The sequence below is a fragment of the Mesocricetus auratus genome, unplaced genomic scaffold (assembly GCF_017639785.1).
Source record: "Mesocricetus auratus isolate SY011 unplaced genomic scaffold, BCM_Maur_2.0 Super-Scaffold_100023, whole genome shotgun sequence".
Lineage (NCBI taxonomy): Eukaryota > Metazoa > Chordata > Mammalia > Rodentia > Cricetidae > Mesocricetus > Mesocricetus auratus.
The window spans coordinates 2386248-2400312 of NW_024429204.1; the positions used below are offsets into that span (position 1 = coordinate 2386248).

Here is a 14065-nt window from a genome sequence, read left to right on the forward strand (position 1 = left end):
AGACATCCAGTATTTTATGGTTCTATTTACATGTGGTGTCCCTTAATCACCAAGTATGTAAAGGCAGAGCTTGCCAATGGTGTGGGGCTAGGAGTGGAGGAAAAGTAATGAGTGACTGCTAAGTGGTCGGTCTGTCTGTCTGTCTGCCCGTCCGTCTGTCCGTCTGTCTGTTCGTCTGTCTATCTGTCTCTCTGTCGGTCCGTCTGTCTGTCTGCCCATCCGTCCGTCTGTTTGTGGTGATGTAATGTTCTGAACTTTGAATGTGAATGTGTCAGTAAGTTGTTTAAATGACAATTCCTGGACTGCTGAGGTGGCACACTTTTAAAAGATGACACACACAGGTGTGCCCTCAGGACACTTGGATTAATTCCTTACTAGGTCATGCAAGGTAAAGTAGATGGAAACAGAAGCAACAAGGCCAGTTTGAAGACATGTGACATGTGGTGATATTTATGATTTATTAAAGCTTACCTGAGGGTTGAGAAAGCATAGTCAGCCACAAGCCATTGCAGCCAGGCACTCACCTTTAATCCCACCAGCCAGAAGCAAGGAGGTGGTGGCGCACGCCTTTAATCCCAGCACTCGGGAGGCAGAGGCAGGCGGATCTCTGTGAGTTCGAAGCCAGCCTGGTCTACAAAGTGAGTTCCAGGACAGCCTCCAAAGCTACAGAGAAACCCTGTCTCGAAAAACCAAAAAAAAAAAAAAAAAAAGAAAAAAGAAAAGAATGAGAACTAGTGGCCGGCTGCTTTGCTTTTCTGATCTTCAGTTTGAAGCTTGAACCCCAGTATCTGTCTTTGGGACTTTTATTTTTTGTGTTATACATACATGTACATTGCACTATAGATTTGAAGAGATTTCTGTCTACTTAACATTTATTGGAGTGATGCTCACCAGTGTTTATCAGTGCGGGATGTACAGCGAGTCCCAGACTCTTCAGGTTGTAGCACACTTGTACATAAGCTTGTATGTGCAAGGGTAAGGGAGGCAGCTTGGTCGGGAGATGATTTTGTCCTACACTGTCCTGGCCCTATGAGGGGTTCTATTTCCTCCGGGGATCAAATGCCAGTTTCAGGTAGGTACCAGACTGGGAAGCCGACTTCAGTTTGATGTAGAACCTTAGGGTGGAAGGACCTGTCCAGGTAGGTGTGGTGGACCTTTGGGTGGCCAGCAGTTCTCCAGGTATGGTGGGCCTCATGTGAGCGGCCAGCGGTCTAGGCCACTAAGTAGTTGACAATAGTGTCCCCTTGGTCAACCACACGATGAGAGGTGACCAGTAAAGAATGCAGTGTTCTGTCACTTTAATTTTTTAATCAGAGAGCTCCAATAAGTTTCTTACATTTTGGGTTTTTGTTTCTTTATAGCTGACATCACCTTGGATGTATCAAAGCCTTTGAAAGCAAACTTGAGTTTTACCAGACTGGATCAGATAAATCACTTTGTAAAGAAGATAAAAAAGGCACATGGCTTTGCAAATAGCAAAGAGCCCTCCGCCCCGGCAGAGACCGTCCTGAGTCAGGATGAGCCTCCCACCTCCAAAGGTCACCATGGAAGGCCCTCTAAGCCCAGAGTCCACTCTGATGAAGTGCAGAGGACGTCCCTTCAAGAAAACATGTGGAGAGCCATTTCCTGCTTGCAGAAGGTGTCTGTGCATACCACCCAGATTGTGGTCTCCATGGAAACTGTCCCACATCCTCATAAGCCATGTGTGTTAGCATCACTGTCAAACCTCGATGGAACCCTTAGTGTCAAAGCAGCGCAAAAAGTGCCTGGTGAGTGGCAGAAAGGGGGCGGGGCGGAGGGGGAGCCGGAGAGGATGAGAAAGCCTCTTCCTATACGAGCGTATGAAAATGCAACATTTCACACATTTGTGTTGTGTAGAAATATGTTCTAGAGTTGCTAGAGATTGGGAGCATTTCCAGCTTGTGACCTGATTGCAGAGATGCAGGTTCGGTTTGGTTGATTGGGGCTGTTGACTTTTTGTTCAGGTTGCTTGCTTGTTTTAACAAATCTGCCAGCCCAGGGTATTTCCAGGCCCTAAGCTGCCCTATCACCTGTTAATGCACATTCTTGCCGAGGTCTTTGGAAATGCTCGTCCCTAACCTCCTTTTAGCTGAAATGGTTGTGCTGAAACAACAGCGTGTCAGGCTTTTTAAATCATTAGAGCAGCACCTTTCAGCTCTCAGCCTGTGACACACGGTGCAGCCCGTGACACACACAGTCCATGACACACAGTGCAGCCTGTGACACACAGTGCAGCCCTTGACACACATAGTCCGTGACACACACAGTCTGTGACACACGGTGCAGCCCGTGACACACATAGCCCGTGAAACATAGTGCAGTCTGTGACACACACAGTCCATGACACACAGTGCAGCCTGTGACACACAGTGCAGCCCGTGACACACACAGTCTGTGACACACGGTGCAGCCCGTGACACACACAGCCCATGAAACATAGTGCAGTCTGTGACACACACAGTCCATGACACACACAGCCCATGACACACACACAGTCTGTGACACACAGTGCAGTCCGTGACACACACAGTCCATCACACACACACAGGGCAGTCCATGACACACACAGTCTGTGACACACAGTGCAGCCCGTGACACACACAGTCTGTGACACACATGTATCTTGTAAGCCTTGCAGGTGAGTCTAATGCAGTCCATTGAGTCACTGGGAACTATTTTTGTTAAAAAGAGGAATTGCCATGGTAGCAGATATGCTCGCTCACACATGTCAAGCCAAAGCTCAAGTGAGTGAGAATGCCACTGACACATCCTGTCAGACAGCAACACCTGGCCAGGGGAAGGCCGCGCCTCAGTGTCCAGCCCACCAAAGCCCTGTTGAAAGCTGTAGCAGGGCAAGCAGCTGACCGGCCATGGCATCCCCGTTTTTCTCCTCTGTTATGTGCTTTCCCATGCTGAATCAGGAGGGGTGGACACAAGGTATGAGAGAAATGTCAGCACAGGCAGGAAATAACCATCTCAGCTGCAGACTCTGCTACTGAGAAAGGTAAGAGCCAAGTGCCGAGGTGTCACTCTGAGGCAGACAACTCGAGAGGAAACCGTATGCTTCCCGGTCCTTTCCCATGCGCATGTGGAGGGCGGCTGTGGGCGACCGTGTGTCAGGACTGGCCACGTGCATCCTTGCTGCAAACTGGAAAGTAACTGAGTGGCCACAGAAGGCTAATTGTGACTCAGTGTTGCAGGGCCAGTCTGAGCACAGTAGTCTAAGAGACTGTTGCAGCTTTGGTAGTTGAGTGGTAATAGATTTAAGACAAAGCATAGATGGCTTCTTTCTTCCTCACAGTGTTTCTAGATGTTCTTCCTTCCTTCCTTCCCTTCCTTCCTTCCTTCCTTCCTTCCTTCCTTCCTTCCTTCCTTCCTTCCCTCCCTCCTTTCTTTCTTTCATTCTTTCTTCCTTTCTTTCTTGTCTTTAAAGTTAGAAATGAAAAGTGCAGGGTTCGGCGGACAGGGACGACGCTCAGACACTGGTCACTACCATGGCAAGTCCACTGTGCCCGTCCTCGGCTTTCTAAATGCTGCCTCAGTTATGGCAGGAAAGGTTCAGACCAGACAGAGGAGGAGATTCAAACACTCTGTGCTGAACTGTGTGGAGGCCCCGCTCTTTCCTCATCCCCTCTAAAAGTCATTTGCTGCTTATATTTTATTCACTTTCAAAGGTGTCTGTGCTTCATAATTGTTTCCTCTACAAAAGGTCTATTTTTGTAATTACCCCTTTTATATTAGAAAAACTGTATAACCCTCTTCTTTCATAATTATGTTCTTTTTATCTTGTTAAACACAGAAATGGAAACTTGTGCTTTTACTAAAACATACTTGATTTTACTTTGCTAGGTAGTGTCTATTAAACATTTTTAAATAGTTTTTTGTGTCACATTAAATCAAAATTGAAGTTAGTCATTTAACTGAAAAAAATTTACTATGGTGAAACCATAACAAAATTTAGTCAGCAAATTCCAGTTAAGTTAGATAAGCCTGGAGCAGATTCTAGGTGTTGCTGAAGGGCGACGCCTGGGGCGTTATTATAGAGATCACTGCACAGCTCTTGTGGTTGTTTGTTTTTAGTACTGAGGGATAGGATCTCTTTCTGAAGCCCAGGCTGCCCTCAAACTCACCTTGAAACTGCCTTAGCCCTGAAGTAGGCCATCACACCACGATCACTGCACAACTTAAAAATATATGTATAGTTGTAACTATATTTTAAAAAATTAATTTAAGCATTTAACATTAACTTCATTATGTAGTTAGATGCCTTCAAATTGCATGTTTTGCAGTTTATTTGAAATACATACAAGTACGTGCATTTTGTATAGTTTGGAGTTTTTGGTATTTTTTTCAGTTGGGGGTTGTTTTGTTGTTGCTGTTGTTTGTTATTTTTGACTTGTTTTGTTTTGAGACAAAATCTCACTATGTAGCTCTGGCTGTCCTAGAACTCAATATATAGACCAGGCTGGCCTCTAACTTGGAGATCTACCTGCCTCCACCTTCCCAGGTGCTGTGATTAAAGGTGTGTGCCTTGCCTGGCAATTAGGTATAGTTTTGGTAAGTGGTAAAAATAAAAGTCACACACGAGCGCGCATGCACACACACACACTACCAGTAGTCAGATTTCTTTTTGTAGTTTTCAACCCACTCTTTATGGTGTATCTTTGAGCTCAGTGGAATCAATGTCAGGTTTGTGTAGGTAATGCAGAAACTTAGCCGAGCCTTTGATTTTACCGTCTGTGTAACTTGCGAGCATCTGCAACAGCTGTGCTTCTCAAACCACTTGCTGAACCAAATGGAGCACAGTGAGTGAGAAAGCAGTCATCTCAGGCCGGCCGCTAGGCAGAGCGAGGGATGGGGCGGCACACTGCTCAGCATCTGCTGCCCACATGGCGTCCCACAGAAGGACCCCAGATAGAATAATTGTCGAAAATTTCTTCATTAAGACCTCAACAGTTCGCACTTGTTTACCCGAATCTGCATAGCTCCCCAATGAGACAGCACACTTGGGGTTTCTTGGGTTCCCGTTCACTTTCCCTTTGATCCTGTTTGATGTGCTGACTTTAATAAACAGTCCAAAGCACTGTGCAAGAGCGTGGTGGAAAAAACTACAAAGGAGCAGCCCCCGCAGCAGAGCCCTGCTAATCCCCAACTTACGCGGGCTATTTTTAGAGAAGTATTTTTTTAACACTCTTTATGTGACAATGTTACATAAACAGGGAAAAGCAGTCCTTTCCAGATGAATTTTAATTTAAGAGCTGAAATAGATTTGTAACTCTAGAGGAATCCTATGTGCTAAGTAATTCTTAGAGAAACACCGTTGGGAATGTGCTGTAGGCATGTTCCCTCACTTGTCAGGGCAGAAAAAAACGAGTGTGCGTAACGATTACTATTTTCATCGTCTAAGCTGTTAGGAGCGTATGGAAAGTATGTGGGGAAAGGGAGTCATAAGGGCATGAAGAAGGAAGCGATGCCCTCTCCCCAGCTTCGTCAGTGGATGTGCGCGGTCCGCCGCTCTCCTGCTCGTTTGCTCATTTTAAAAGTGAGCAGTTACAAATTATTGACCTAGCTTGCTAAAAGAGTTCCCATCTTCACTTTGCAGAACAAAGTAAAGTACTTAAATCCTTTGTGCCTAAAGAAAACAATTACACAAACCACCCACCTCTCCTCAGACTCCTGCACTCTGGTGGGCTGGGCTCAGACAAGTGACTCCTCTCTGTGCTAGAAAACCTGTGCTCGCTTGTGTGTCTTAGTGAAATGGCCCTCGTGGTCTGAATGCAGAAGGTGCAATGCTTGTGTTCTTTTGACTCTGCATATGCTACAGGAAATCTTTCAAATGCTTTACAGTAAGAAGACACATCTCAGCTAGAAATTGTGTCTTACATTCTGGTATATTTTAAGGCCAATAATGTTTCTGTGTTGTCAGTTAAATCTGTCCCCATTCTAGAGCGTGTTCTTTAAAAGCTGTCACTTCCCCCGCCACAGGTGTACAGTGTGGTCCCCGAGTGCTGTCCCTGTATGTAGTTACAAACCCCAAACTGGCAGCAAGTCTCTTCCCACAGGAGGGTGGGGATTGATCTCACACTGCAGCTCCCTGTCGGAGCAATTTATGGCTCTAGTGAGATGACACGCCTTAGATTTTTGCAAACAAGAGTACACAGTTAAGAGCTGGGAAACCCCTGGGCTCGAGGTTGCCATGCTCTTTCTCCGGGGCAATTAAATTGGCAGCCTCCAAATAGACCGAGAATAGGAAAACACAGCATGGACAGTTTGATGACACACAGGGGAAGAACCTGGGTGAAGCCATTTGGTTGGCGTTTCGAATTTGGAAGCCACTGGCAAAACTCTGACCATGGAGGCACTGAGGACTTGTCTCCTGGGCAGGAAGCAGTGAGTTGGCTTAAGTCACTTTCCCTGCCCATGCTGCACTTAACTCTGCATATAAACAGAACTCATGCCAGAGAGAAAGGAGGCCCAGCCCACATGAGAACGAAGGGCGAATGGCCCCCTCGTGTCCAGCCCATTCAGGACCAGCAAAGCCTAACACACAAAAAGCCAGCACCCCTCCCAGGCCTCAGAATGAAACCAGGTCATTAACCGATGCAGTCTTGGTCCCACTTTCCACGCTGTGCTGATCCTGAAGGAAGTCTCAGGCATCCTCACAGCCTTTGGATGCCCCGCGGGAAATAAAGTATCAAGTTAGAGATAACCACCTCCAATCCCGTGCTGCAACAGCACACCATTTATAGCACCCCAAGGCCCTTGCTGCTTTCAAAACCAAATGCATCTCTTTCCAGGGTCTGAGGTACTAGAAACTAACTTCTTGACAGTAAAAGACTGGAGACAAACTTATCGTTCAGGGACCCACTGAGGATGCAAACATAAGTACTGCTAGTCCACAGCTATACAGATGACCAACAGTCCTTAATGGGTACTGGGTGTGGGTACCAGGGCCCTTTCGCTTTTGAGACTCTGTCCCAAGTAGCTTAAACCCCACGCTCAGGGAAAAGCGGAGTGAGCCCTGGTCTGCAACATCTGGGGTTTTATTTGTCATTTTGGCATACCTGGCGAGCCCAGAAGAAAGGGTAAAGGGATTGCCCTGACAATCAAACGAGTTACCGAATCTTGTGATAATGAAAAGCAGAAGAATTCTAATGCCTTTCTGTGGTCCCTGAGGTAGAGGTGCGTTTATGGGTTTGCAGAAGTAGAATGTAGGCGGGCGGAGTCCGTGAAACACGACACCTCCTCTTCCCTGGACTGAGTTCCTTTGCTCACCCCAGGCGGGGCCCCCCCTTTTACTCTAAGGTTCTCAGTCGCTCCTGACGAACTGGCATGGCGTCTTTTCACCCTGGCCTTATTCGTAGACTACTCGTTTTTCTCTGTGAGGGTATTTGTCTGCACATTCTGACAAACTGTTGAGGCATTTCTCCAAAAAAGCAGGAAGTTCGAAAACTTGAAAATGGAATACAAACTAGTAAAAATATAATTTCTACCCCAAACACTTCATATTATTCTCAACTATTAGACAATAATGAACAGTATGGACCCCACTACTCAGGAAAGGTCATTTTTATGTTGTATTTTGTGTGTGTGTGTGTGTGTGTGTGTGTGTATGTGTGGTGCAGGGGTGTGGGTGGGCGTGTATGCCACAGACAGCACACGTGTGAAGGTCTGTGGCATCAGTGCTAATGCTAACACTCTATCTTTGCTGGGGTCCTGGGGGTCACACTCAACATCATCAGCTTGCACAAGTGTGCGCCATCTCACCACGGGGAGAAAGAGGAGTAGCTATGAGTGCTTAGTGGCTTCGCTATTTGGTCACGTTTATACAGAAGTCATGTATTTTGTTGAAACACGTTATGTCCCTGCAATGTCCATCTTCGACGTTGTAATGTATGTTTGTTCTATGGTAAAGAGCCGTGTCTACAACGTTGTTTATTGTTTTCCAGGCACTTTTGTGCTGGTGGGGTCCCCATACCCGGCAGCCCAACAGGAATCATTTAAAACTCAGAGTATAGTAACGTCAGAGACAGAGAAGTAAGCACCGTGTTAGGTCTCATCTAATGTATTCATTTCAAGGCTGCATGAAAAATGAAAACTTTATAATGAGCTGCAGACCGGGCTATCAGGGCAATCTCCTGCGCGGTGGTGAACACCATGTACCTGCCCAGCCTTTCTAGAGGGAGATGAGCTCACATCAGGACGATAACCATCTCTGATTCATCACTGACCTGAACTCCGTTTGAACCTAGTTAGACAAAAAAACAAGCAGAATTCCTGGCCCAAACTATAAAATATAATTAAGCCCTTTTGAAACGATGTGTAAAAGAACATTGCCGTACCCCCACTTATAACCACCACCACAACCAATAAAGTTAAATCAAGCACTGCCTGTAATGGATTAAAATAATAAATGTTCCTGGGTCTCACTGTTGAAGCCCTTGAAGAAAACAGGCTTCCAGCAGCCCGAGTAGCTGGATGCTGGGGAGACATTTATTAACGACGAGTTCAAGGATGTGGCCTGCTTAAGATCATTGCTTTCTGTTTACCGTGTGCTACACATCTCTTGTGTTTCTGCCCAGCCCACATGTGTCCGCACACAATAATGGAATTTTTTTCCAGCAAAAAGAATTGTTAACTGTATAAATAGGGATTTCTTGGGGAACCTTCATGAGACTCTGTTCCTTTCTGACAAGAAACCCATTCCCACTGTCGCAGAGTCCCGTGTGAATCCGGGCAGGAACGAATGAATAGAAATGTATCTGAGATGCTCTCCTATACCCTGGCTGGTCCCCTAAACCTGTTGGCCATGTTAGTGTTAACACGCTGCGGCTGTCAAGATTGCTGGGGCCGGGCAGCGTGTTCACAGGCTGTCACCACTTGCACAGTGAAATTGCAACAGCCTAAGCGTGGAGCCTCTGTAAAGCAGGACAGAATCCGCGCTCTGGCTTGCTGCTTCCTGGTGCCTGTGGGAGTGTGGGCGCTTGGCATAAACTAAGGGCCTTTTTTCTGTTTGAATCTTCTTTGCCTCTCTCAACCAAACTGCATCACTTGAACCCTGAAGTCAGCTATCATTAAATGTTTGAGCTAACGGTTGTTTCTAAAGTCTTACTTTTCATTGTCAAGAACCCCTTGTCCTTTGCTCCCATAAACCTTACGGCCCAAACACATTGTATTTAATACTAACTAGGTAGGTAATGATGCCCACTTGATAGACCAGTAACCTCAGTTTAAAAACCTTAGCAGGCCTCCACAGCCCCCGTTTCAGATTCCTGACTCGTAGCTTATTTGAAATATTAAAATGATGTCATGGACTGTTATTTGCTATGTGCCCTGAAGTGTCAAGGAACCCTGGGATGAAGCTGAGTGAGCCGGTCTTAACCGCCTCGTTGAGTGGGCCCTGGTTTTTCTGTTGATCAGACTTTATTATGTAGACCAAGCAGTTTCTAAGCCACCACAGCACATTACCTAGCAAGTTATTTTGTTTTCCGTTAAGTTTGTACCCAATCTCCAGATTGAATGACTGACTGAGTACGCAAGTGACTTGAGCAGACAGGATGGCACAAACCTGTAAACCGGGCACTAGGAGGATCTGGAATTCACTGACAATGTGGGTTGCATAGTGAGACCTTGACCACCCAAGCAAAACAAAAACAAAAACAGCCAACCGAGAAAACAGCCCAGTATGACTTTCTTCATGGGAATTAGCCTCTGCGTTCATCTCAGAAACATTACAGATCTCTTTTACCATCATTCCTCTCTGAGAAGGCTGTGGTCAGATGGGCCAGCCTGCTTCCACAATGCAGGTCCCCATGATGAAGTCAAACGTGACTTTTCTAATACATCCATGCAGTGTTAAGATGGAGAGCATGGCGGCGGCCTGCGGGGGAGGAAAAAGCTGTGATTTGGGGGGGGGATTTTCACTGTGGTTTTCTAAGATCCTAGAGTTTCTAAGACAAATACACCTTCCCAAGACAAAGGCCAAGCGTGAACAGCCCTGTAGAAGACATTTCTTCTTTCACAAGGAATTCTCCTTTTAGATGGAAAGGAGAAAAGGAAGTTTCCTCTTCTAGCTTTTTTTCCTGGCTTCTTGAATTCAGAAGGCCAGGCAAGGGTTAAAGCAGGAATCCCAACGTATTCTCTAAGGAGCACTGGCTGAGGGGTCCTGGGGACTCTAAGGTCTCCCTGCCTTGGAGACAGCTCCGGCAACCTCTCACCTCCTGTTGTTCTGTTCTGGGCACTGTTACTCTTCATTCACCATGTTTTAAAACACCAACTGGTTCTATGTTTACATAGGCTTATTACAAAATTGAATATAAGTAGGATCCAACAAATTTACGCACACTGTTTGAGAATGGAAAACAAGGTGTTTTCGTTTCTGGTTTTTTTTTTGTTTTGTTTTGTTTTGTTTTTAGGCTTAAAACACACATGTGCCTCAGAATAACTGCCTGAAGGGATATGAAATGGAAAGATTTTGCTCTCTGGCAGTTTAGTCATATCTCTGTGAATCATACTTAAAAGATTTTGTTCTTTCTTTTTTTAAGCATCCTGATACTTCGCTGTTATGCAAATGTATTTGCTTCTGGATATTTCTAACATAACCTTGTTGATTTTTAGTAGCCCAAGATTCCTTCCAGCTGGATAAAACACAAAACCAAACACCTGCCTGGTTCTGCTTTGCACGCACATGCTGTCACTGAGCATGCTGGCAAACTCAGTCTTCATGGGCTCAGCTTAGGTCGCACTTGGCGCAGACGGCGAGCAGAAGGGAGGAGTGTTACATGGGGTCTGTTACATCCTGACGCTGACATGCTGGCAGTGCTTTTAAATAGTTTTCAAAGCAAATGGTTTGCATTTATTGGTCTTCTAAAGGAGTATTTTGAAGGTCATAAGACTATTTGTTCCTTGAATGTAATTTTTGTACTCACTTGAAAAGTATGTCAATATGCAAACAAAGCAAGATGCCATTTGTCACATCCGTTACTTCTGACATTGCGCCTCAATGCTGCTACGCCTCATTTACTCTAATTAAACCTCTGCCGTTGGTTTTCAAAAACAAATTAAAAATATAAACACAGAATTTTGGAAGAGGTAGTTCGATTGGAAACTTAAACAGAAAAGCATTTCTTTAAAGGAGAGGAGACAGAAGTTACACAGTCAGAATTACCCAATCACATGGTTACTGAAGGCAGCCTTGGCTCTTGGAACAGACACGAAGTTGTTAGAGGAGAAACCGCTGGGTTTCAAAGAACATCTATGATTGTACCACTGTCAGTGTACTCGACGTTGAGAATATACCTACCTGGGTCTGTGGCAATTAGGTAAAGGACATAACTTTGCTGAAAAGCTAATTTCTGAATTTGAAGTTTAAAAAAAAAAAAACTTGACCAACAGGGTGTGATGGCTTAGCCTTTAGTCTCTGCACTTAGGAGGCAGAGTGGGTGGCCCTGTTGGCAAGTGTGACTTTGTTGGAGCAAGCGTGTCACCTGGGGTGGGCTTTGAGGTTTCAAATGACCAAGCCAGGCCCAGTGTTGCTCCGTGTTCCTGCTGTCTGTGCATCCAGGTGTAGAACTCTCAGCCCCTCCCCCAGCACTGTGTCTGCCTGCGCGACACCATGTGTCCCACCGTGGTAATGGACTGAACCTCTGAAACCAAGCCAGCCCCAGTTAAATGCTTTCCTTATTAAGACTGGCCATGGCCGTGGTATCCCTTCACAGCAATAAAAACCCTGGCTGAGACAGAGGGTCTGGAAGACGTGAACCCAAGCAGTAGAAGGCATCCCTGCCATTCAGAACTGGGCTTAAGCTACTACCATTCTTCTGCAATAACAAGGCTAGGAAGTAAACAAGTTTATCCCCAAATGATGTAGATCCTTAGTTCCCAGGGACAAAAGCTGGTTCATTTTAAGTAGTAAATAAGAATATTATTGAGCCAGGCATGGTGGTGCACACTTTTAATCCCAGCTCTCAGAAGGCAGAGGCAGATGCATCTCTAAAGAGTTACAGGCCAACCTGGTCTACAGAGTGAGTTGCAGGACAGCCAGGGCTGTTACACAGAGAAACCCTGTCTTGAAAAACCAAATAATGATGATAATAATAATGAATTTTGAATCATAAAGTATTTAGTATGCTAACACTAATGCAAAGACAACTTGTAAAGCAGGGGACTAGAAGGCCACCGTTATCACACGACATAGCAATAATCATTGTGGAAGCCGGGCGGTGGTGGCACACGCCTTTAATCCCAGCACTCGGGAGGCAGAGGCAGGCGGATCTCTGTGAGTTCGAGGCCAGGCTAGACCAACAGCCTCCAAAACAATACAGAGAAACCTTGTCTCATAAAAAACAACAAAAAAATAATAATAATAATCATTGTGGATAGTAACATCAGTGTGTGAAAGTTAGATCAAGAGATGTCTACTTAATCTCCAAGAATCTCCCCTCCACCCAGGGTAACTCTATAGTGAGTGTAAAATCTGACAGACAAAGCCCTCAGTTACTGTACATAGCAGTGAAACAGACGGATCACATGTCTGGTATGATGCCCTTGGGGTTCTGCTTTGGTTCCCCCGTGGGCAATGCCCAAGCCTCATTCTGCTCATGGGGAAACAAGATTAACTAAAATTGGCAGGTGGCCCCGGAAGAGTTGAGATTCAGAATCTCAAAGTCACATGCGACAAGAAAACTGGAAGGTCGGTTACAGATTAAGAAAAGTCTTGACACTTACACTCATTGGCACTCTAGCTTGGGTTGTAGGCCAGGGGAAAGACAGCATGGGGGAAGAGGAGAATTTAAATAAGATATAGCTGAGTGTGGTGTGCACACCTGTAGTCCCAGCCCTTGAGAGGTGGAAGCAGGTGATCTCTGGGAGTTCAAAGCCAGTCTGCTCTACAAAGCAAGTTTCCATGTCAGTCAGGGCTACAAGGCAAGACCCTGACTCAAAAATAAATAAATAAAAATAGTAAATAAAGAGCATGACTGTGTGAAGGATGTATTGAAACATCCTAAAATATTTCAAAGTTCTTTGTTTGTTTGTTTGACAAAAACCTAGACCAAGTAGCTTCCAAGGTTTTCCATTCATCTTTCTTCTCTTACGGTGATGTAAGATGAGAAGTGTCAGAGATTTGGGTACTTTTCTTTCCGGCTTGGCAAATCAGGAACTTGGAGAACATATTCTAAAAACTGTCAAGTCCACCCTGTGGGACAGGTCCTGACCAGCTGCTGCCATGCTCAGTGGCAAGAGCTGAGATGTGACAGCCCCATCTGCTCTTAGACCACAAAGCCTCTTTTCCTTGATGACTCAAAAGTACCCTCTCACTCAAAGTGAGAGAGAATGGAACTTGAAACAATGAAGTAGGAATTGACGGGCTGTATACTGTGTCACACAGATCAACACAGTTGTCAGGAGACACAGGAACTCCTGTGACAAAGACGCTTTTAAATTGGGGAGTAAGTTTGAGCCTGTTTCTAGGTCTTTACTTTTCATTTGTTTGTTTTTTATTGTGTAAGTGAAACGTAGCTTCAAATTAAGATAACCACCTGGGCATGGCAGTGAATGCCTTTGCTCCCAGGATTCCAGAGGTTGAGGCAGTCAGACCTCTATATGTCTGAAGCTAGCCTGTTGTACTTAGCTAGCAAAGCCTTGTCTTAAAAAAATGAAAAACTTAAAGGTAATTGTGAAGAAGGAGAAGTTTCAGTGGTACATGTTTGATAAAAAGATTTGATAAACACTTGTGCTCTGACACTTTCTACAGCGGACTTAAAGTTGCATCTCTTATTTCCACAACAAGTACATAAAACATATGACGTTTTCAGTTCTCCACAGAACTGAACTGTCAGTGTGGGGATTGTACTTTAAAATATGCATATACCATGGGCCCAAGGTGTTTCTTAATCTTTCATCTTTTTTGCAGGATCAAATAGCGTTAGGAAAATAAGCCCTGAGCATTACATATATGGCCTGGTGAAATTCAATATTCACAGTGACAATTTAGAGTATGAGTTTCTTGGGAGGAAAGTGAACTCACCACTTAACGTGCATCTAA

General features: G+C 45.1%; 1 protein-coding gene across 3 annotated transcripts in view; it reads left to right on the forward strand.

Moving 5' to 3' along the window:
* Vps13b (vacuolar protein sorting 13 homolog B) overlaps window positions 1-14065 on the forward strand; it is a 431910-nt gene that overhangs the window by 292799 nt on the left and 125046 nt on the right. For all 3 annotated transcript variants that reach the window (XM_040730365.1, XM_040730363.1, XM_040730364.1), the window contains exon 35: window positions 1362-1769. In XM_040730365.1, the coding sequence (XP_040586299.1) occupies window positions 1362-1769 (408 nt within the window). The remainder of the gene's footprint in view (window positions 1-1361; window positions 1770-14065) is intronic.